The 22,138-nt window shown below is 35.4% G+C and overlaps 2 protein-coding genes, 1 long non-coding RNA gene and 2 pseudogenes across 5 annotated transcripts; 2 read left to right on the forward strand and 3 right to left on the reverse strand.

The window, feature by feature from the left end:
* Nucleotides 1-403: 403 nt before the first annotated feature.
* LOC110717933 lies at nucleotides 404-4,943 on the reverse strand. Its single transcript, XR_002510822.1, has 3 exons — nucleotides 4,408-4,943; nucleotides 4,239-4,317; nucleotides 404-707 (listed from the first exon to the last, which is right to left on the reverse strand). It is a non-coding gene; the product is annotated as an uncharacterized LOC110717933 (long non-coding RNA).
* A 651-nt stretch (nucleotides 4,944-5,594) lies between these two features.
* Nucleotides 5,595-8,086, reverse strand: LOC110717991 (annotated as a pseudogene).
* A 554-nt stretch (nucleotides 8,087-8,640) lies between these two features.
* On the forward strand, nucleotides 8,641-12,227 carry LOC110718179 (MLO-like protein 1). Of its 2 annotated transcripts, none has more exons than XM_021896987.1 (11): nucleotides 8,641-9,002; nucleotides 9,091-9,148; nucleotides 9,240-9,427; nucleotides 9,605-9,721; nucleotides 9,863-9,920; nucleotides 10,049-10,137; nucleotides 10,450-10,524; nucleotides 10,732-10,820; nucleotides 10,898-10,947; nucleotides 11,104-11,144; nucleotides 11,322-12,227. In XM_021896987.1, exons 1-11 carry the CDS (start codon nucleotides 8,877-8,879, stop codon nucleotides 11,550-11,552), a joined length of 1,122 nt encoding a protein of 373 aa, XP_021752679.1. In that variant the 5' UTR covers nucleotides 8,641-8,876; the 3' UTR covers nucleotides 11,553-12,227. The 2 variants fall into 2 exon arrangements, with proteins under 2 accessions (XP_021752679.1, XP_021752680.1); XM_021896988.1 differs by having other exon boundaries at nucleotides 8,642-9,002; nucleotides 11,260-11,409.
* A 2,307-nt stretch (nucleotides 12,228-14,534) lies between these two features.
* On the forward strand, nucleotides 14,535-16,071 carry LOC110717992 (annotated as a pseudogene).
* Nucleotides 16,072-16,108: 37 nt separating this feature from the next.
* LOC110718178 lies at nucleotides 16,109-18,713 on the reverse strand. Of its 2 annotated transcripts, none has more exons than XM_021896985.1 (2): nucleotides 18,554-18,713; nucleotides 16,109-18,183 (listed from the first exon to the last, which is right to left on the reverse strand). In XM_021896985.1, exon 2 carries the CDS (start codon nucleotides 18,141-18,143, stop codon nucleotides 16,449-16,451), a length of 1,695 nt encoding a protein of 564 aa, XP_021752677.1. In that variant the 5' UTR covers nucleotides 18,144-18,183; nucleotides 18,554-18,713; the 3' UTR covers nucleotides 16,109-16,448. The 2 variants fall into 2 exon arrangements, with proteins under 2 accessions (XP_021752677.1, XP_021752678.1); XM_021896986.1 differs by having other exon boundaries at nucleotides 16,109-18,234; nucleotides 18,554-18,706.
* Between the last annotated feature and the right edge of the window lie 3,425 nt (nucleotides 18,714-22,138).

Below are 22,138 nucleotides of genomic sequence, written 5' to 3' on the forward strand. Positions count from 1 at the left end.
GTGGTACCATAAACCATCTTATGTAACACTTTTTAATATTATTAGTATCATTTTTGAAGTGTTACTTTTCATTTCTTATGTAACACTTACTTATCTTTAGTAACATTTTTCACTTTATCAGACATTACATATCACTTTTAAAAACTAATGTAACACCTTATTGATTATTAGGTAACATCTTTAAATCATGTTTTGACATATAGTATCACTAGTTTTGACATTATGTATCACTTTTTGCAAACTAGTGTAATACCTTGTTAGTTAATAGGTATCATTTATAATTATTATTATTTTTAGGAAAATTTATCATTATTAATATTATTATTACCTCTACTAATACTACTAATACTATGATTATTTAAAATATGCAAAAATAAAATTTTAAATATATAATAATATTAAAATGTACAACCACGACACAATGTAAAATTAACATACACGTTAAATAATAATTTAAATTGATAAAACTTGCTATATCCTTACAAAAATCCATAAACACCAATTTTTTTTCTTTTTATTTCTCTAAACAATCTAATAATCCAAACTAACAAAAAAGAAAAAAAAAAAGTCAACTTGGATCTCTTAGACCACCAAATTCCAAACAGAATAGGCAAAATCACAATCAGCGCAATTGCAAACAGACATCAGTAGTAACCGAAGACAGCAGCAGCTTGCAGCTCAACTGTAATAGCAGTAGCAGCAGACAACTGTAACAGCAGTAGTGGCAGACATTTGTTACAACAGCAGACATCAGTTACAACAGCAGATAACCGTAACAACAATAACAACAACAGTAGTCAGCGGTAACAGTGACAACAATGACAGCAGTAATAGCAGCAAACAACTCCTTGCTTTAGATAAGGCATCATGAAAAGAAGACATCAGGCTTTCATCCACCAGTGCAATCTCATATAAGGAGTTACACATGTTCTTATTTACCCTATCTTTAACCATGGTATGTGCACAGATAACCAAAAGAAAATCAACAATCCACTTAGCTAAAAACCAACTTTTAACGTCCTTACATGATCCACAGGTAACACTGTAGCCCCTATAACCTGGCCTGGTTATCCGAGGTAATGACTGTCTACATATAATGTGATAGCCATTAGAGCTTCATTTGCACGAGAGGTCGAGAAACATATACACAAATTTATGAGTAGTAGCAAATAGCAGTAGCTATAGCAGGCATTAGTTACAGCAGGTTCTTGATGTTAAGGTAGTTAGCAGCATAAACCAAGAAAAATGGCACCAAAAGTCAGTATCGTGAATTTTATAAACAACAGTTTCAAGCCCTAGGGATGTACTTAATAGCAGGTCAAATCCATACACAAGTGCTAAAAAATGGCACAACAATCCTTGCCTATGTTAACTAAAAAGCATTACATTCTTGCCTAACTTTGTAATTGCAAACCAAATTTTTCTCTCTGAAATCCATCTCTTTCATCAATTTTTAAGTTATGCAAATTTACCATTAAATTAAATATGCAAAGCCTGGATTGTAAATCAAACATCAATAAAAAATATTATGTACTGTATATGCAAAGAAGACATAATTCAGTGGAAATGTCTAATTTTGCAATCATATAGACATTTTGAATTAACTTCTCCTCATACCAGAATGGGATAGACAGCAGTGTGTGACTAAGCACCTCAAATCAAGCAGCTAGAATTCATAAAACTTCAAAGAAATAGCGAAATCTGATCCTAGGACATGCACATATACTCGAGACTGCAACAGGTTATCACACAACTCGAGTGCTCAAGGTGCCTATCTATTCTCATAAAGTAATTGTGGGCTAAAATAAATCCCACCACCCTCTGTCTACTATAATTAAAGAGAATTCAGAATAAGAAGTTACAAATTTTAAAGCAGTCCTAATTAAACAATCAAGTAGGTAAATACTAAGTAAACAAACATAAACATCATGGTTCAACATGAGAATAATAAGTAAACAAACATAAACATCGTGGTTGAACAAGCAAAGAAGAAGTTTAATAGACAAATGATCCATTGAATAACTAAAGGGGATTATCGCGGTAATATCAGTATTAAGTAGTGGTAAATTAATTATTATCAATCCATTTTCTAATTAATTTTGATCAATCCATTTTCTAATTCATTTTGATTAAATCATTTCATAATGGCAGCAATTAATCTGTAATTGAATATCAAAAGAAGCAATTAATCTTCTACTTTCCTGAACATACTTAAAGTTAGCTTTTTACGTATGTATTTTCTTGGGGGGGGGGGGAATCCATGGTAACATTTTGAATATGCTGCTTGTCTTTCTTGATGTGTAGTTGAATGAGATGTTTGAAGAGAAGGTGCAACCATATATTCAGAATGTTGACACTCTTTCTCAACCAATCATCATGCATCCACCAGTTGAAGACAAAAAGGTTTGTATCATCCTAACACTAATCTACTTTCAAATATATTGTTTGAATTACACGCTGCAATAATTCTTTCAATCAAATTGTTAGGTATTATCTGTAGTTTTTCCTGTATAAATATGCTAACAATCCAAAAAAGTGCGTATAATTGTTTAGCCTATAATCAACATTGTAAAAGACTATTTTTAGGATATTATGTATATGCTATTGCTATCTCTTGTTAAGAATATCAACATATGGGACAAGGAAATCAAATGGACGGCATTCAGCTTTCTGATACATACTAAGAACCATTATGTCAAATACGTATGATGATAGATAATGAACTTTGCCTCAAAATGTGAAGAAATTAGCACATAAATTGATTTTGACCATTTGCAAGGGAATATGTTCTTCTGGACTTAAGTTTTATATAAAATAAAATTCATGAGATATTTATTCATATCTGATACATAGAGGGCTATAAAATATCTAAATGAGTGAAAACAAGATGGTGCTGGATTTGTGGCAAATAGTTTCCTTGAAGACAAGATAATAGCTGAAATTAAACATTGTTTAATATCAGACTACAATCAACCTTCTCAAAGATGATAAATTTTATTAGCTATTGCTGGAAATATTGTTTGTGGAAGAGAATTCCAAAACCATTCCAATGATTGGGCTTAATGTTAGAGGACATTATGGTGAACTAAGATGGGGAATTTTTCCATCTCAAGGAGCTTTAAAATAAAATTTTAGGGAAAAAAAAGGGGAAATAAAGTGATATGTTTGTGGTATAATATAGTGATTGTTGAGAAGGTTGGAAAAGATTTTCCATCTTGGAGACGGGGATATCACTTCTCCCTTGAGATAAATTGTTTAGTCAGCAGTTGTAGCCTGTGGACTTCATATATATAGTGACTTGGATCAGGTTGGATCAGAGTTATCCCACTGCATCATAATTGAGATTTTCTATTTCTTACAATGATGTTATATCTATTGTAGAGGCAATCAAGGCAGCGAGATGGTGGTTCTTTTCAAAAAAAGATTATACGAGGTAAACAAGGGTGTTGTATCTTTGATAGGATGTGGCTTCTGAAGATTGTTATAATATGTACATGTCGGAGTTGTCACTTAGTTATCTATAGTTTTGTTTACTTTTGTGTCTTCAAGCTTTGCATTAGCATAATGATGGTTGGATCTATTTCTAGCGTTATATTCAAGTGATTCTAGCATTGTAACCCCAAGTTTTTCAGACATACTCCCCTTGTTTTATACAGGAGAAGAGGGATATACAGTTGGTAAAAACCTTGAGCTAAATTGCTTCACGTTATCATTTCAAGGAATAATTTCATAGTTTATCATCAAATGATTGATTTCCAAGGTTCCATCAAAGCTTTTTACTAACCTATATAATGTTTCCAGCCAAGTACTAGAGTACTAGACCCCTTGTTTCGCATCTTATCAGCTACAGTTGGAGTCCTAGAAACACAGTTACAAAACAGTCCAGCACAAATGAATCAAGATAATAGAAATCAACTAAAGGTGGGGATGCCACGAAATTCAAAAAATATCATGATCTTACTAAACATCAACTTCATCATAAGTAGAAGTGAATCAATATCAATCAATGCTCTCCTTCTTTTTCCCTTTTTACAGCCTGATAATTATTTAACATGAAACAGATTCTACAAACTAGTGAAGTTATTGCTTCTCTATATCTTGGAACAAAGACATGCGAAGCAGAGTGACTTGATGCTTCTAATTCTTTTTACCATCATATTTGCAGAATTCTAGAAAAAGATTATGGACTTTTCAACATGAAGCATAGTGTTTTAGGCAGACATGAAATCATAACATACCAGAGCTTGTTTGGCTCAATATAGAACAAACATCTTCTTCAAACCCCATGTGAAGCATATGATCCACTTCATCCAAAACCTGCAGAGAAGGAATAAAAATTAAAACCAATTCAATTCAATAATCAAACAATCAAATCAAACTTCGAGCAGAAAAGGCTGGTCTGGTTACATTAATTTTGCTTGGTTTTACAGTGTTCGAGTTGCTGTCGATATTTTCGTCTTCGTCTAAATCTTCGATCATCATCTTCTCTCTTGTTCAAACTCTGTTGCTGCCATTGATTTCTCAAGCTCCTCTAGGAGGAGGTGAGGCGAGCGAGGAGATGAAGGGAGCGGATATAAAGACAACTAAAATCAGGAACCCCGCTACCACCATCGCCCTTCTCCCACCGTTCAAATATCTTCTACCCTCCCTCTGACCTTCTCCACCATCACTATTTTCTGTATAAATTTCATCAATTTTCTACTAAAAACCCTATAAGCTAGCGTCAGCCATGGAAAGAGGGGAAGGAGGTGGCAATGGAAGAACCGAAGAAGGGAAATTTGGGGATCTGGAGATGGTATAGAGAAATTTGTGGGTATCGAATTTGTTTCAGGATTTAGGGTTTGAATTGAAAGAAAGGGACGAGAAAAAAAACACACAAAATAAAAAGGAGAAAAAAAAAAAGACTACTTAATATCAAAGTGTTACAATAAAGTGTTACTTAATATCAAAGTGTTACAATCAAGTGTTACATGATGTCAAAGTGTTACAAATGTGTTACTTATAAATTAGTTAAGACTCTAACCTTTAAAGTGATACCATTTGGTGTTACCTAAGGTCACTTTTATAGTAGTGCGACGATCAATAATTGAATTGGTTTGGCTTGAAATCGAAAATTTGTTAAATCAATACTCGAAGTTTGGTAGCAAATTTTCAAGTTAATTACCCTTGGATCGGAAGCAATGATGTGAAACTAAAAAACACTATACTTCGTTCAATTACCCATGCCATTGGAGATGCTCTTACTAGAATATAGCCTTCGTGCTTATGTGATTAGATTCTTTTGAAATTTTACCAAATGATCTGATCGATGATGAGCTAAAGAATGTCAACTTAAATTTTATTATAAAGCTCTTAATTTTTTAGTTCATCTTTGTTGCTATTGCTAAAAGTTTTTAAATATATATCAATAGATACTATTAATAAAATTAATACTAGTATTTTTAACTAATTAATAGAAGAAATATTTATATAAAAAATTACAAGTGTAAGACAGCTTGCTTTGCAATGTAAGACGAATGGATTATCAATAATAGAAATTGAAGGGAGAAATTAAACCACCACAAGCATGAATGAAAGCACAATTCAATTAGTTCATCACTTAAGAGATTTTTGATATCCCATTATTTAACATGTATGCATGTACTTCAACTTTAAAACACAATCGGAAAACTAGAATTTTAAACACATTATGGTGCACACATTAAACATCATAACTATATAGATGCAACTAGCTAGCTAGCTAGAACTTTGTCGAACATGAAGTACTGAACAAGCATAAAAATCATCTCCCATCGTCCAAAAGCACCACCAGTTAACTACACAATTCAACCTTGAAATCATGTCATCATGTGCCTCTCCAAGCATATATTCACTCTCTTCTTGGAGTAGCATGCTGTTGTTTGACGAATATGGATGAGAAGAAGTCATGCCTCTAAAGCTCTCTTGCGACCTCCTTCATTGTTGGGTGATCATCTCCTTTAAGGTATAGGCACCTTCTTGCAAGATTAGCTACTTCCTTAAGCTGCTCGATTGAACCATCACTTACTAATTTTTCATCAAGGATCTCAAACAATCTCTCTTCCCTAAGCTTCCTAAGAAAATGTATAGCAAGGCATCTCTCACTCTCCGGCTTAGCATAAGAAATCGCCTTCTCTCTAGTTAGTAACTCAGCAAGAACAACACCAAAGCTATAAACATCGCTCTTATCAGTAAGCTCACCATTTTGCATATATTGTGGATCAAGATACCCACATGTTCCTTGAACCATAGTTCCTAACCGCTCTTGATCTACCGGCACTAGCTTAGAAGCTCCAACATCAGCAACTTTTGTTGTGTACTTATCATCCAAGAGTATGTTTGCAGACTTAATATCTTTGTGAATTATCGGTATAGAAATTGCAGTATGCAAATAGGCCAAGACTTGAGCAACTTGTGCTGGAATTCTTAAGCGAAGATCCCAAATAAAAAATTCTACTTTTCCTTCATCATGCAAATGATCATGCAATGTACCATTGCTTATGAACTCATAAACAAGTAATGGTACTTCTGTCTCCAAACAACAACCTAAGAGCTTTACCACATTCCTATTGTTGATTTGGGACAAGGCAATGACCTCATTTATAAATTGCTCAACTTGGGTGGAATCTACCTTGAGGGACCTTTTGATGGCAACAATTTGGTTGTTTGGTAATTTTCCTTTGAAAACCATGCCAAAACCTCCGCGACCAATGATGTTATTCTCACTATAGTTATCTGTGGCCTCTTGTAGTTGTTTAATTGTAAACATTTTAACCATATTGTCAACTGATAAATCTTGTCTTGAAAGTTTTTTTGTAAAATATGACCACCATTTTGTTGAAAGCATTTATCCCTTAGTTTTTGGATCTTCTTTTTTCCATGTTGCCAACGTAACCAAAATCCAGCCAACAAAGATACAATGATGCCAGCACCAACACCTAAATTAAACCACGCGAATAATAATCTAAGTGTCAATAAGTTGTATGTGTTAGCCTACTTTTCTTGGTCTCATAAAAAGATTTTAAATGAGAAAAACAACTTAGTATATACTTTAACATGGTTTATATCAAAGTGTTGCAATTAAATAAATTATGTGAGTGATAAAACTAGCATGTAGTCATGAACAATGATCTTATAAGTAAAGTATTTTGTGGTGACCCTCATTTGACACTGCTAAAGGACCAATTCAACCAAAACCTTAAGCTGACAGTTGAAGCCCAAGATTGGATTATATACTCTATCACGCTCCCTCACGTGAGAGTCCGTTGGGCTTGAAGTGTGGAAAGGGAATGGATGAGATCCAAATAAACTGGTGACATATTTGAACTTAATTAATTATCTCTCCGTTTCATAATAATCGCAGCACTTTCTTTTTTCATTCATTTCATAATAATTGCAACATTTTCTTGTTTGGTAAGGATCCACAACTATTTTATTATTTCTCTCCTAGCTACCAACCTCACTTACACTATTACGAAACAGAGGGAGTGGAACTTTTCAGAAGTAATTAGAGCATATTTCAGTGATAAACTAAACATGTATAACTATTTTTTTTTAAACAAAACATGTATAACTATTGATCAAAACTTATCTTTTTTTTAGATGTCGTATGGCTTTAATTAATGAAATTTGGTTTCCTTTAAGACTAATTTCAAAAAAAAAAAAAAAAAAAAAATTTTGACCTTTTTTTAATTATTCTTCATTAAATAAGTGAAAATAAGATAAAAAGAACATGCCTATAATTTTAACATTTGATTGGTTATATGGAGTGAAAGTAGTGTGGTTATATTTAATGATAATTATAATATGGATTTTAATTAAAAAAAACTATCTAAAAAGAAAAATTAGAAACATGATGACACTTTCAATTGATGGTACGACGGTACGATCAAATATCAACACTCCCAAGTCCCAAACTCTGGTTGAACATGTCACCGAAGTTTTAATAGAATTGTCTTCGTTAGTGCTTCTAATTTAAGTATGTACTCGTAATTCGTACAATCATAACATGAACTATGTTCCCTAAAATCATTAATAAACAGTTTAATTTGTCAACTCCAATTATCATTGCTATTGGGAGATTTTGACTTACAGTTGTATATGGCTTATATATCTTTTATTCACATCTACAAAGTAATTAAATACTTCCTCTAAACTTAAATACTCCCTCAATTACTAAACTTTGTCCTTTAACCACTAAAAAATGTAAAAGCATTAACATCTTTAATTTTGAAATCAATAACATAATACTAAAAGCGAATCTGACGTGACACTTGTGATGTTCTGATTAAAAATTTGTTTGTTGACAAACTTATGTGATCAACTATTACTTTATGAGCCAAGTCTTACTGGTTTGTAGGCTTACTAGTACTAGTTGCTACCACTCGTACTTATGATGGGCACTAAAAGCTACTACTCGTACTTACTAGTACTAGTTGCCAAAATAAACAGGTCATATGTAATCAATAAACAGGTCATATGTGCCAATTAATGCTTTTCACGTCCTTATTGTTAGAAAATTTTGCCAATCATAAGCCCCATCGCTTTCATTAGACTAAATATAGTGTAAGAAACTGTTTTAAGGGGTGCCCGACTTCATAATGGTTGTAAGAATTTTTGCGATGCAAGGACACGGCCATGGAGGTGGTGTTTTGGAAAGTTTGGTTAACAGTATGGGTGTTCAATAGCCGGCTCGAATTAGAAAACTGAATTAGAATGGACCAAAAGAACCATATTGGTTAACAGTATGGGTGTTATGTAAGAGTAATTGAAATGAAAACATCATGCTTACTAAATATGCGAGTACTATTTAAAGGAGTCCGGTACAAGGCGTCTGATCTTGTTTAAGGAAGATAAAGATGGCTGGAGGAGGAGGAGGAGGGCTGGACTTTAAGTCTACACCATCATGGGTGATAGGATCAGTAGTTTTTGTGATTGTTGTTATTTCTTTGGTCATCGAAAAATTTCTGAGTTACCTTGGCAAGGCAAGTCTTGTTTCTTCTCTTCAACTAATCGACATTGTTTCAGAGCTGATAAATTACTAAAATAACGTGCTATGTTTCATGTTTGTAGTTATTGAAGAGAAAGGAGAAGAAACCTCTTAATCTGGCCTTGAAGAAGATTAAGGAAGGTGGTTTTCGTGATAAAATTTTTGCCTTTGTTTGATTGTTGTAGCATGCTGATAGCTGATTGCTGTCCTGTACAACTTTTTGATCTTGTAGAGTTGATGTTATTGGGCTTTATATCTCTGCTGCTTACTGTTTTTGGAGATAAGATTCATACGAGGTGTATATCAGAAAAACTTGCTCGAAAATGGCTCCCATGTCATGATGATTCGGTCCCTTCCGGTCTTATCACAGGAGGAAAACGCCGCCTTTTAGCTGGCAGTAGTGAGCCTAACTGCGACCAGGTATGACACTCTCCTATCCGGCAAGTACTGCTGAAAATTGTCAGCGGATTACTACCATGAATCTGTAGAAATCATGAGAAGGCAAGCGGCTAAGTAGTGTATTGACATGATTCTCTACTGACTACTGCCAAGTATATTACTGACTTAGGGCCTAATTCGTTGTCTTTACATTTGCAGGGAAAGGTACCTTTCATATCGAGTGATATCCTTCATGACGTTTATTACCTCATCTTTATATTAGCAGTTGTCCACGTACTGAGCTGTATCCTGATAGTTCTTCTTGGAGAGATGAAGGTAATTTCTTATGCATTATATCATCTCTGAGTGCAGGAGAGCCGTCTGTAGCTTAGGTGTATGAACTTATGCCAATAAACATTGTTCCCAATTTAATACTAATTGATGTTCTATTTTGTCACCACAATTCACAAGCTGCAGATATTGCAGTGGCGGAAGTGGGAAGATGCTATTAGAATGCAGATTGATGCAGATTATGGTAATAACTTAAAAACCTATTATTTTATTAGGATTCTGATCAAAATTATGAATGTTCCCAGCTTTGTGTTGTGGATCTAATTTTTTATTTTTTATTTTTTATTTTTTTTGGCATCGTTGTTGATACAGGTAACAATCGTAGAGTACTGGATGTTAAAAGTCTCACATTTATCAAGGACCGGTTCGATGGTAATGATGCCAAGTACCGTTATTATGTGGTATGTAGAGTTTGTTATATATTATCACTTATTCTCAACAATCCAGTATGGATATAAGTATATGTTCCCTATACCGGAATTGGTACAATTTAAGTGAACGAAGACAACTTATCTACAGCTTTGCTTCTTTGGAGTCGGGATTGCTACTTGAGATCAGCTCGATAAGTGTAATATTGTCAATAAAAGAAACGATGCTAATGGAAATACGGGAAATTTAAAATGCCCAATCAATTTAGATTTAGAAGTTCTATTTTATTTGTTATCCAGGAAGGTGTAGTTTTAGTACCATTTACATTCACATTCTGCTTTCAGATTTCATTCTTCAAGCACCTTGCTGGGATTGTAACAAAAGCTGACTACACAGCTATGAGAACAGGCTTCATTTTGGTAATTGTTATCAAGTCTTTACAAATAGAGCGAATAATTGGTTTTAACTACACTTCATATCGATAGAAAATATGCACAAAATATTTCTATCACATTTATTAAGAATGGATGTATAGTTTCCTTTCACTGCTCTTTTTCTCATTCGATATTTATACAGTAAAATATTAAAATCGCGGCTTCATGAGCTCATCTTTATTTCTTTTGCAGACACATTGTGATGGAAATCTAAGGTTCGACTTTCACAAATACATCGTATATGCATACGAAGCAGAATTTAATAAAATTGTGTCTATCAGGTAAATCACTTTCTAAGTAATTCATGAGGTCCTCAATTATTCTTTCTTATGTGTATCTGCATTATTTCTGGCTGCAGTTGGTTCATGTGGCTGTTTGTGGTTATTTCATTGACACTGAATGTTGCTGGTATGTTATCTAACATAATAGACTATTTTGATGAAGAAATTTATTTGGAATTAATCTTGTTTTCTTTTTTTCAACAAATGATAGATATATACTCCCTATCTTTTTCAAATGTATGGTGCAGTGGATTGTCTTTAACTTCATTTGTTCGATGTGCAGGTTGGAATATATATTTAGCGATTGCATGTATCCCCTTTATTGTAAGTAGAAATAGATACAGCAATCAGTATTAGTCAATCATTACCCAATCATTTATGTGTTTTGTAAGCTTTGATCCCGAAGTTTACTTCATACTTCCTCCGTTCTTTTTTGTAGATTCTCTTGATATGTTTTTACTACTCTGTATTAACACAAAGAGTTGTATCTCCACTCTCCAGCTCTTACTAGTAGTTGGCACCAAACTGGAACAAGTGATCACAGATCTAGCTATCCATATAGCTCAGAGGCATACTGTCGTTATCGGAGTACTAAGAAATCAACCATCAGATGACTACTTTTGGTGCAAAAAACCCAGGATTGTCCTGTTGTTGATCCACACCATACTTTTCATTAATTCATTTGGGTCAGCAATCAACTTCTGGACATGGGTTAGATCTTACCACCCTTGAAACTAAAATGCTATTTCGAAACTAAAAACATTATCTCAAGTTCTTAACTTGATCTTGACACATGATCTGTAATAACATTCTGTGCAACACGGTGCTTTCAGATGGTATTATTGAACTGCAGTTTGCTTTGCATTCACATAGATAGTCACAACCTGCATCTCGCATCTAATTACTTGACAAACGCAGAAGAAGGAAAATGTATGACACATGTCAAAGTAAACATCGTAACACATAAACACATAAGCAAGCTGGCACTTTTATTAATTTTTTAGTTGCAGACATGATAGAGCAGCATATAGAGCTTATAATTATGGTCAATCATATATGGAGAAAAAGCAATTTGAAAGACTTTTGAAACCAGAGAACAAGGTACTTAAGAAATGAATAATGTACAATGGTCAATGGTTATGCATGAGTGTAAGCTATGAGACAGCAATAGATCAAGATGCACTAAGCAGCCAGGCGATCTAGCTAATGGTTGCTTGTTTTGGCTTTTATAGTTAACGAGTCAAGGGTTAGACAACATGACTATACTTATTTTAGACCATATCTATGTCCACACAAGCTAACATAGATACAGAGCTTTTGAACCAGACTTTCAATCACGAAAAGAAATCTGTGTATGATTGGGTAGTGCTGAACTACTTGAATATGGATTCCATACACCTTAAATAATGAGAAAAACTTCAGTGTAGTTCTTGAATGTTAATCTGCGGTGCAGACACAAAAATCATCATGGTTTATATTATTAAACTAACCAGTTATATTAAACAAAAATATCTATGTTGAAATCAAATGAATAATCTTCAAATGTTTTTCAACTGCAACTTAAATAGCAGTATCTTAGCAATTAAAAGTAAGTACCAATGACTCAGAGAATTGAGAACGAAACTGGGATTGACTTTGAAACATGGAAGACAACTTTTAAATCTTCATAATATAAGCTAGTTAATGCATATTTGGTAAGTCAAGGCATTACCATTTCTCCTGAACAAAGATGTGCAAGAGAATTCATCACGAAAAATATATCATTATGTTAGGATACTAATCATAGAGACAATTAGGAAAGGGTGATACCGAAAACCAGATAGATGGCAGGAGGAGAAGGAGGGCCATGGTTTGAGTCTACACCATCATGGATCATTGGAGAAGTGGTGTTTCTGATGGTTCATCGAAAAACTTCTTAATTTCCTCGGTCAGGCAAGTCTCTTCCTACCCCTCCCATAGGCCTCAGACCTTATTCTCTATATGTTTCTCACTTTTCGAAGCTAAAACCATAAAAACGCTTGCAGATGTTGAAAAGAAAGGAAAAGAAGCCCCTTTAAGATGCCTTACAGAAGATCAAAGAAGGTTATATACCAACTTACAGTTCCGCGTCTTCTTTTGCATCTTTTTTCTCACAACATTCTCTTGCAGAGTTGATGGTGTTGGGGTTTGTATTGCTGCTTCTGGCTGTTTTCCAAGATGAGATTGCAAGTACATGCATATCAGAAAAATTAGCCAAGAAGTCAACCAGTAATGATATCTCCCATTTTCAGATCTCTCTCCTTCCCAGTGGAGGACGGCGCCTTCTAGCTGAGGAGACCACCTTTTCTTGCCCAAAGGTATTCTTTTGTGTCTTAAATCTGTCTTGCTAACATTGTTTGCCTAAAACACAAGTGGAATCCTTCATTTTTTACTCTTTTAATATCGGCAGCAACCTGGAGGTGGTTGATTTTTTTTTTTTTTTTTTTTTTTTCGGTGTGAGGGAGGCTGGATGTGGTGGTGGTGAATTGGGTAGGAGGGAGGCAAAGAGGACGGCTGGGTCCGGCAGGTCGGCGGCGATTGACCCGGCGAGGGAGGGGGCTCCAGCAAGGGAAGGAAGAAGATGGGTTATTGTTTTTTTTTTTTTGTTTATTCCTTTATTTTTTAAATATAAATAATAAAAATAACCAATTAGAAGACAACATGTGGCAAAATCCTTCTAAACAGGTTACCAATAACACTAATAGATAAAAGGCTCATTTTGAGAATATGGGGGTATAAAGGTGGAATTTTTTTTGGTTAACAGTATGGGTGTTTTGGAAAGTTTGGATAACAGTATGGATGTTTTGGAAAGTTTGGTTAACAGTATGGGTGATTTGTGCTTGCTCACCCATATTTTTCTGTCTAGTAAAAACCACCTAAATCTGACCTATAAATTACATGAATTCATCTATCTATTTAAAATTGAATTAGGCTTCCAATTGAAGAACATAATAATACAGTGAGTTTTTACAACAAAATTTGCACACAAGTAATTTCTTTCCTTTGCCTAATAGACGTTTTGACACATGCCGCAGACAACGTTACTCTAGTTAACAAAATGTGCGGTGCAACATTCGCTCCGGTTGTATGCATTAGCTGCATAAAAAGCAACAACAAGGACGCTCTTACGGACGTAGATGTCATCCATCAAATGCTTGGATGCTTGCAAAACGATGCTTTAAAACTCATGGATGATATGGACAAGATTATCGATAAAAACTTGGCCGACTTGACGACGATTAGTATCTTAAAAAGAACTGAAGCTAACTCTTACCCGCCGGTAATGGTAACTAGAGTTCATATAGCGCAAGATGAAGTTTCTATGAGGAAATATAACGATGCTAAGACAACAATTAGAGAAAGAGTTTACAGTTGTCTAAAGACAATGAATTATATCTTGAACAATGAATTAGAGAAAGAGTTTACTACATTTTTTCCTGAGATTCTAAAGACCATGAATTATATCTTGGACACTACATATGAGTGATCTCAAGGAAAAATTTAAGCTCATATGCATGCATTCCTTCACTTTTTGATATTGCTGATTGAAATAACGTACTAACAAGTGTGAGAAGTGTTGTTAGTTAATTAAGAAAAAATAGAGGAAATGTATACCTATTATTGTTAATGGGATAGCTAGAATCCCCCTTTAAGATCGTCACCATATCCTTCATACTTTGTATTGTCTATAAACTAATGCTAATAATAACACGATTTTATGAATTGCATTTAGGTGAAAACTCAGTGATCAAGAAACGTTACATGCACACAAGTGAGGAGATATTGAATGATAACCACAAATCTGTGATTACAACGCATCTTCGTTGGACGCCCGTGAAGCGATCCAAGCTACGGTGCTTACGAAGCTCGGAAAAGAGGCAGCCGTAAAGGCCATAGAAGAGTGGGGGCAATCCAAGTCCAAAATAACCCACGTTATCTTCTGCACCACCTCGATCGTTAGCATACCCGGGAGTGATTAGCATCTCACAAAGCTTCTTGGCCTTAATCCTTCAGTAAAGCGTTACATGCTATCCCAACAGGGTTGCCACGCAGGTGGAACATCTCTTCGCCTAGCCAAAGACCTTGCAGAGAGCAACCCTGGAGCTCGTGTGCTTGTTGTGTGCTCTGAGAACACTGTCATGTCTTTCTGCGGACCCTCTGAGACTGACATGGACTCTACGGTGCTTAAGCCTTCTTTGGAGATGGGGCAGGGGCTGTGATCGTAGGTGTTCACTCATCGTCTGTGTCCAACGAGCATCACCTCATCTATGAGTTGGAGTCGACAGCGTAGACAATATTGCCGGACTCAGAAGGGGCACCTGCCAAGAAGCTGGACTAACCATACACAATTTGCCAAATATTTCAGAACTCATATCTAATAACATTGAGAAGGCCTTAATTACGGCATTTGACCCTATTGGGATCAATGACTGGAACTCCATATTTTGGATCAGTCATCCTGGAGGACCTGGAGTTTTAGGCCAAGTGCAATCAAAACTTGGGCTCAAGGACAACAAACTTAGCACTGCTTGGCATGTCCTTGGTGAGTTTGGAAACATGTTCAGTGCAACTGTAATTTTCGTAATGGATGAGATGAGGAACTGAGGAAGAGATCATTACACAATGCTACTACGGGAGAGGGGTTGGATTGGGGCATCTTGTTTGGGATTGGCCCTGGCTTTACTATCAAAACCATTGTCCTTCGTAATTTTCCTACTTAATATTAATTAGTCTAGTGAGTGTCCAAGGCTATATCTCATGTTGTTATGGAGTACTTTTTATACTACGGAGTACAAAGGCTTTTTGTCTTATGAGAAAAAATTGAAGTTATGACGTGATGAGTAACGATCTATAATAGCTTTTTTGAAATTTCCATGTTTCAGTTACCTTAATACACGAAAAGAGCAATATCATGATACAAAGCAAATTTATGCTAGACAAGATGGAGCCAAAGTTTCAATCCTCATTTGACCACAAAAATCAATGTTTAGTTGCATAATCACATGTATTGCAATGACTGAATTTTTACTTTGGGGGCAACCAGTGGTTGCCTCTTGCATCATAATTCCATCTACGAAGAAGAAACGATGAGCTTGTAAGTTTTGGTCGATTTAGAGAACAACCGAACAGTGCTAATGAAAATCAAAGAACATTAACCTCTTAGGGCGATTGCATCATGTACAGGAGAAAGTTGAGATTTGAAAACCTACTCAACCAATCTACAAAAAAACCCAAAGAGCTATAACATAGCTGCTAAACAGTGGGAAAAGGAAAGAGTGAACCAGAAATCAAATAGGGAAATGATAAATACAACGAATTATCGTCTAATTTTATCTTTCCTTTTTTTGGGAGTGACGAATACAACAAAACTATGGTCTTTTCTCGAAAACTCAAAACTAATCCTACATATAATGTATAGCCCTACAGACTTATGCTCTGTAACTAAGAGAGAAAAGAAACAGAGAAATGTTCAAAAACCTTGCCTTAGGGACAAAGTATTTTACCATAACAAGTCGAAGCAGGTATAATCAAGAGATCATGAATTAAACAAATGAGACTTTCTAGGATAACAGAATCAATTTGACAATAACAGAGAGCACTATATTATAACTAACTAGAGGAAGTGCTGCAAGTGTTTACCCCATCTTTGCAATCACTAGTGAGGTCATTGAAGGTCTCAAGCTGCTTTTTTCCCCTCAAGAAAACTTCCGTGTCAACTGATATTCTCATGTAGCCATCGAATTCAACAGGAGCCCCATTGTTGAGTTTAGTGGTCTCAGAAGACCACTCACTGTTTTCTGCCCAAAGATCCTTGTATTCATCGAGAAAATGGGTTGTGTACTTGTCTTTCAAGGGGTCAAAGAATGACTTGTCAGGCTCATTTGTTGCAATATAGAGGTTTCTTCCTTCATCAATCTTGTCCTTCAGTGTTGTAAGAAGAGAATCGGGTGAGGTATCCCTGTCAAGGTTAGGCCAGAGCTCTTTGTTCATGGTTTTCTCTCCTCTCACAATGTGAACAGAGTCATAGTCCCAGTTTAACCTCGATGCGATTGCAGAAACAATGTCCATCAACCTTCTTGACTTCCACAACATGTGCCACGGTCTCTGGATAACAGATTCTGCCTCTCCTTCACACACGCGATACCAGTAATTGTCCGGCTCAACGGTACCAAACTTTCTGATGACTAAAGTATCCTTCAGATCCTTGAGTTTCATTGGAGTAACCCTAAAATCTTCAACAAGATGAAGACTCAGCCTATCTTTTCTCTGCCACTTATTCCAGTCAGTCCAAAACTGGAGCTGGTCTAATACTGAGGCTTCCTCTTTCAGAAGCTCAAAATCAAAATAGAATCGAAAATCTTTCCCTTCCTCATTTTGACCTGTCTTCGTGTACATAGATGATAAACATATGCTCAGGTCCATGATCAATGTACGGTTCAAATACTGAGCTTCCCCAAGCGCGCACAAGAAACTCCAAAGGTAGTGATTCATGCTCTTACAACGATCTCCACCTCCAGCATAGTACAAGTATTTCCCATTCTTGAATGCTGCTTCTGATTCAACAACAGGAAGACTATCATTTACCATCTCCCCAACAACCGGCAAAGCACCAACTTCACCTTGTTGGCCTTCTTTCTCAAAGACAGCTTGTTTCTTCGGCTTCCTCTTCCTTGCATTAACTCCACTGTGGTACTCACCAATATCAGTCACACTCAAAGAGCAATTCTCAGCCTTAGATATCACAAATCTCCGATAATCCTTATAAAGCGATGCAGTCTTCCCCTCTTTTGGCCTAAACCGCCACGCCATATCACAGTTATTATCATCTGAACCACGGACAGGCTTCCCAAATCGATAGAAATGGATATCCTTAAACTTCTCAATAGCAGCCCTCATCATAGTATGGAAAACTTCCGGGTCCTTACAATCAATCGCTTTACCAACCTCGCCCCCACAATCAGTACCAGTACTAGACGCGAACTCAGCATTATCAGCCACATCACTAATGTTTATAAAAGCGTTAAAAGCAGTCTGATTCGCCGCCATGAAATCCTCCCCAGTCTTTAAGACAGTATTATCAGACTCGAACGTGGCATTCGAGTTCGATGTAAGGAATGTGGAGATCTTATCAGACGGGTGGAAAAGGGGATCCTCGGGTTCGTACGTGGCAGCAATTATGGTGAAAATCAAAACCCCAACAACAAAGATACTGAAACACACATTTCCAATCATAGCTAAAGCATGTTGACCCAAGTTTTCGGGCCTCAAACTCCCAGTTCTCAAAAGAGGAGAACGTCCCATCATTTTTACCTATTACAGCTTCAACCCAAAACCCTAAATTTCACTGAAACCCAAAAATCAAATTCACAGCAAAATCAGCAAAACTACGCAAAAACTGAAATCACCAAGAACAAATCATCAAAATAAGAAATTAAACAAGAAAACAACACGATTTAACCCAACAACTAAAACACCCAAAATTTCTATATTCATATAACAATAATTAGTTATACTCCGGAAAATACAATCACTATATTTAGTAATTGTGACAGAACTAAATTCAACAATAAAATAGCAAAAGAAAATGAATCGATCTACAAAGAATATGAAATTGAGATCTAAAATGTAATTAAAAGATCTAAACCCACTAAATTTGAACAAAAATAAAAAGAATTAAAGGTGAAAAAATGAAATAATTGATGAAAATGTAATACCTTTTGCATTGCAGCTGAAGATCTGAGCCCAGAATTTGTTTTCGTCGCTAAAAGAATGGATAAGCAAAAGTGTCGAAAAATGGCGAGGAAGAGATGCCGACGCTTTGGAGGAGTGAAGAAAGTGAGAGAAGTGGAAGTGAGGAGTGAGAGAGTGTAAGGAGGATTATTAATGCGGTGAAGTGAGTTGTTGAATTGAATGGATGGGTTACACGTGTTGAGATTAGTTAGAATGGACGGTTGGATTTATAGGTGATTAGTCTTAAATAAATATGATTAGAGGAGGTGTTTAAGGAAAATGACAAAATGGAGGAGGGTCAAACATAAACATTCACTGACCACCGACATCATGGCTATAGAGAGACTGAGAGAGATCTTGCATTGCTACAACCCTGCAATGGAGGATTTTTTTGATTGGTTAAATACCTAAAATTATCTTAAAAAATAATAATTGTATTCCTTATATTCCTAAATGATTTTTATTTAAATCCCAAATGGTTGTTTCATAAAAAATAAGGTTAAGTGAACGTGCTGTAAATTTTTACTTCTGTCGCTATTTTTTTTTATTGAAAAATATGAAGTGACCAGGGCTTTACTTGACATTTTTGTGAATACCTACTATTTATGTTTTATCAGAATATTTGTATTACGGGGTCAAGATCAATTGGGTTTATTTCTTTTATCTTAATAGTAATTTTAATTTCCATCAGGCAATAAGAAGACTATGATATTTTTTTTTTCTTTCTTGTAACATGTAGTAATATATTAATATGTAAGCACTATTATGTCACGCTAAATACATAGTGTAGCTAACAAGATTCAAACTTGCAACCACGTACTAAACAATTCCTTATTTTAGCTAAATTAACTAGCCTAAGGCCCCGTTCACTTCATCTTATTTTTGCTGAACTGAAATTATTTTTGCTGAACTTAAATTATTTTTACCGAACTTAAATTAATTTTATTGATATGAAATTATTTTTGCTGAACTGAAATTATTTTTATTGATTTTCTATTATAATTCTTCTTTAAAGATACTGAATTTTACTAAACTGAACTTATTTTTACCGAACTAAAATTATTTTTACTTAATATTATTTTTTAAGGTGAAGTGAACCGAGCCTTAAATATATGAGAAGTTACAAATTTCCGAGCGGCTGGCTTGGGATATGTTTTACTTGTTGGCTGATATGTTTAATTTGTTGGCTGATATAATTTTTGTGTTGGCTGATAAGTACCTTTTGTTGGCTAATATACTCCTCTTGTTTGCTAATATGTATCTTTTATTACCTGATAAGTTTTTTTTTATTAATGTTTGATATGTTGCTAATATTGACTAATATCAGACATCAATAGCTAATATGTGTTATTTATTGGCTAATATGATTAACAACATACAATATATAATACATATACACACACACGCGCGCGCACACACACACACACACACACACATATATATATATATATATTTGTTGGTTGATATCAAACATTATTTGGCTTATATGTTTCTTTATTTGACTGATATATTTATTTTGTTGGTTGATATGTTTATTTTGTTGGCTTACTTGTTACTTTTGTTTGCTGATTTCATCCTTTTGTTGGTTGATATGTTCCTTCTGTTGGCTGATAAGTACCTTTTGTTGGTTAATATACTCCTCTTGTTTGCTAATATGTATCTTTTGTTAGCTGATACGTTTTTTTTATTAATGTTTGATATGTCTCTAATATTGACTGATATCAGACATCAATAGCTGATATGTGTTATTTATTGGCTAATATGATTAACAACATACAATATTTTTATTTTCTTCTCTCTCCTCTTTCCCCTCTTCCTCTATTTCTTTCTCTCTCTTTTAAATGTATCAACCAACCCAAAATGCTCAAAATCAAACACCCACCAACTCACGCACAACCCCCAGCAGCCCCTTAATCTTCTAGACACCAATCCACACCCATCACCACCAGCCAACTCCTTTGCTCCCATCTTCCACGCCAACAACCCAAACAAAACAGCCACCACATCAACACTCCCTCACTCAATCACCACGCCCCTATCTCACCACCTAGTAGCCCTGCACACACCAATTTCAGCCACCCAAACCGAGCATTGCACCACCAATCGATCCTCCACCAGCTGCACTCGCCACCAATCTTCCACTACCCCACTTCGCAACCCACCAGTCACATCTTAACCACCATCTCGTGCCAACAACAACCACCACAACAGCCGCAGATCGCAAATTGCCAACCACCAGCCGCAGATCGCAAATCGCCAACCACCAGCCATCAGCCGCAAATCGCAAATCACATCATCACCGACCACCAGCCACAAATCGCATAACCGCTTCACCTTCGTCTTCGTCTTCGTCATCGTCATCTTCAATTCAATTAGAAAATAAATCATTTTCTTCGATTTGGTTGACTGATTCAAGCATTATGAATTTTATGATATTATTCTGCGAATTGTGAGCCCTAAAATTTCAGTTTCCTTTGATAATTGAAGGGGAAATAGGCTGCCCGCACGAACTATAGTCCGCACCCAATAGTTTGTATAAATATATTATGTTAACATTTAGTGTAAGAATTTAATTTTAAAACAGGGGGTTGTGGGCTCGTGGCCTACCCTAGTCCCCTTGATTCCACCTTTGGAACTAGCCACCCACCACTCTCCCACCCGAACTGAACTAAAATCATTTTAACTGAGATTATTTATGCCGAACATTACGAAATATCTTTTGTATAGTGAAGTTAACAAGGGTTTACAAGTACCTTTATCCATTTTTTTTCCTTACAACATACAATATTCTGAATGCAATTTGTCAATTTCGGTTCATGGTTCACGATCGAAAATTCAGGTCAAGTCGACTCATTGTTCTTCAAGTCGCAATCCTCTAAGTTTGAATTCATCTAAAAAATTAATTACAGACTTACAGTAGTTGTATACATTGTCGTATTCAGGATTTGCTTGAATTTTGTTGTAATTTGACGCTCTCTAGGGATATAGAGGGGACTAAGGGAGGAAAAGAATGAAATGGGCGCTCCTTTTTGTTTTGGTGGTGTCAATGAGAGAAAGGGTGGGAGAGGAATTATATGTTATTGAGAAAACTCTAAATTGTGCTACTCAATGAGTATTTCAATGTAAGTAGCCATTTTCAAATACTGCTACTGTATTAGGCATCTTTCACCGCATGCCTACCACACCCTATGTTACTTGCGGACTCTTCATATCACCTCTACTATTTGAATTGGGTATTTGACGTGTAGGTATGGGTATGGACCTTTGGCTTATGACAGTTATAAGTTATCTTGGAACAAGGACATGAAAAATTTACATCAATGACATGTTAGACACCTGGACAAATATCCATATTCCATACATGGTAGCCTAGGGTGTACTCGATATAGATACTTTGGTTAACCCTAGTAAGTTGGTTTAATTATACTAATTGTATATTGGCAAATCTTAGGGATGACTGCACTGAGGATTGTTTGGTGGTTCTTTTTGTAAAGTGGTTGCAGTTCTTAATTATGTGTTTGCCTAGCTGTGACCCTTGGCACTCTGGTAGGATTAGAAGAACCGAATTG

The sequence above is a fragment of the Chenopodium quinoa genome, unplaced genomic scaffold (genome assembly GCF_001683475.1).
Source record: "Chenopodium quinoa cultivar QQ74 unplaced genomic scaffold, ASM168347v1, whole genome shotgun sequence".
In the NCBI taxonomy this organism is placed as follows: Eukaryota; Viridiplantae; Streptophyta; class Magnoliopsida; order Caryophyllales; family Amaranthaceae; genus Chenopodium; species Chenopodium quinoa.

What these genes read in the sequence shown, in the direction of transcription:
- LOC110718179 (XM_021896987.1), top strand. Translation starts at nt 8,877, where the DNA reads ATGGCTGGAGGAGGAGGAGGAGGGCTGGACTTTAAGTCTACACCATCA. An exon ending in CTTGAAGAAGATTAAGGAAG is followed by an intron (nt 9,149 to 9,239) that starts GTGGTTTTCGTG and finishes TTGATCTTGTAG; the next exon opens with AGTTGATGTTATTGGGCTTT. An exon ending in GCAGATTGATGCAGATTATG is followed by an intron (nt 9,921 to 10,048) that starts GTAATAACTTAA and finishes TTGTTGATACAG; the next exon opens with GTAACAATCGTAGAGTACTG.
- LOC110718178 (XM_021896985.1), bottom strand. Translation starts at nt 18,143, where the DNA reads ATGATGGGACGTTCTCCTCTTTTGAGAACTGGGAGTTTGAGGCCCGAA.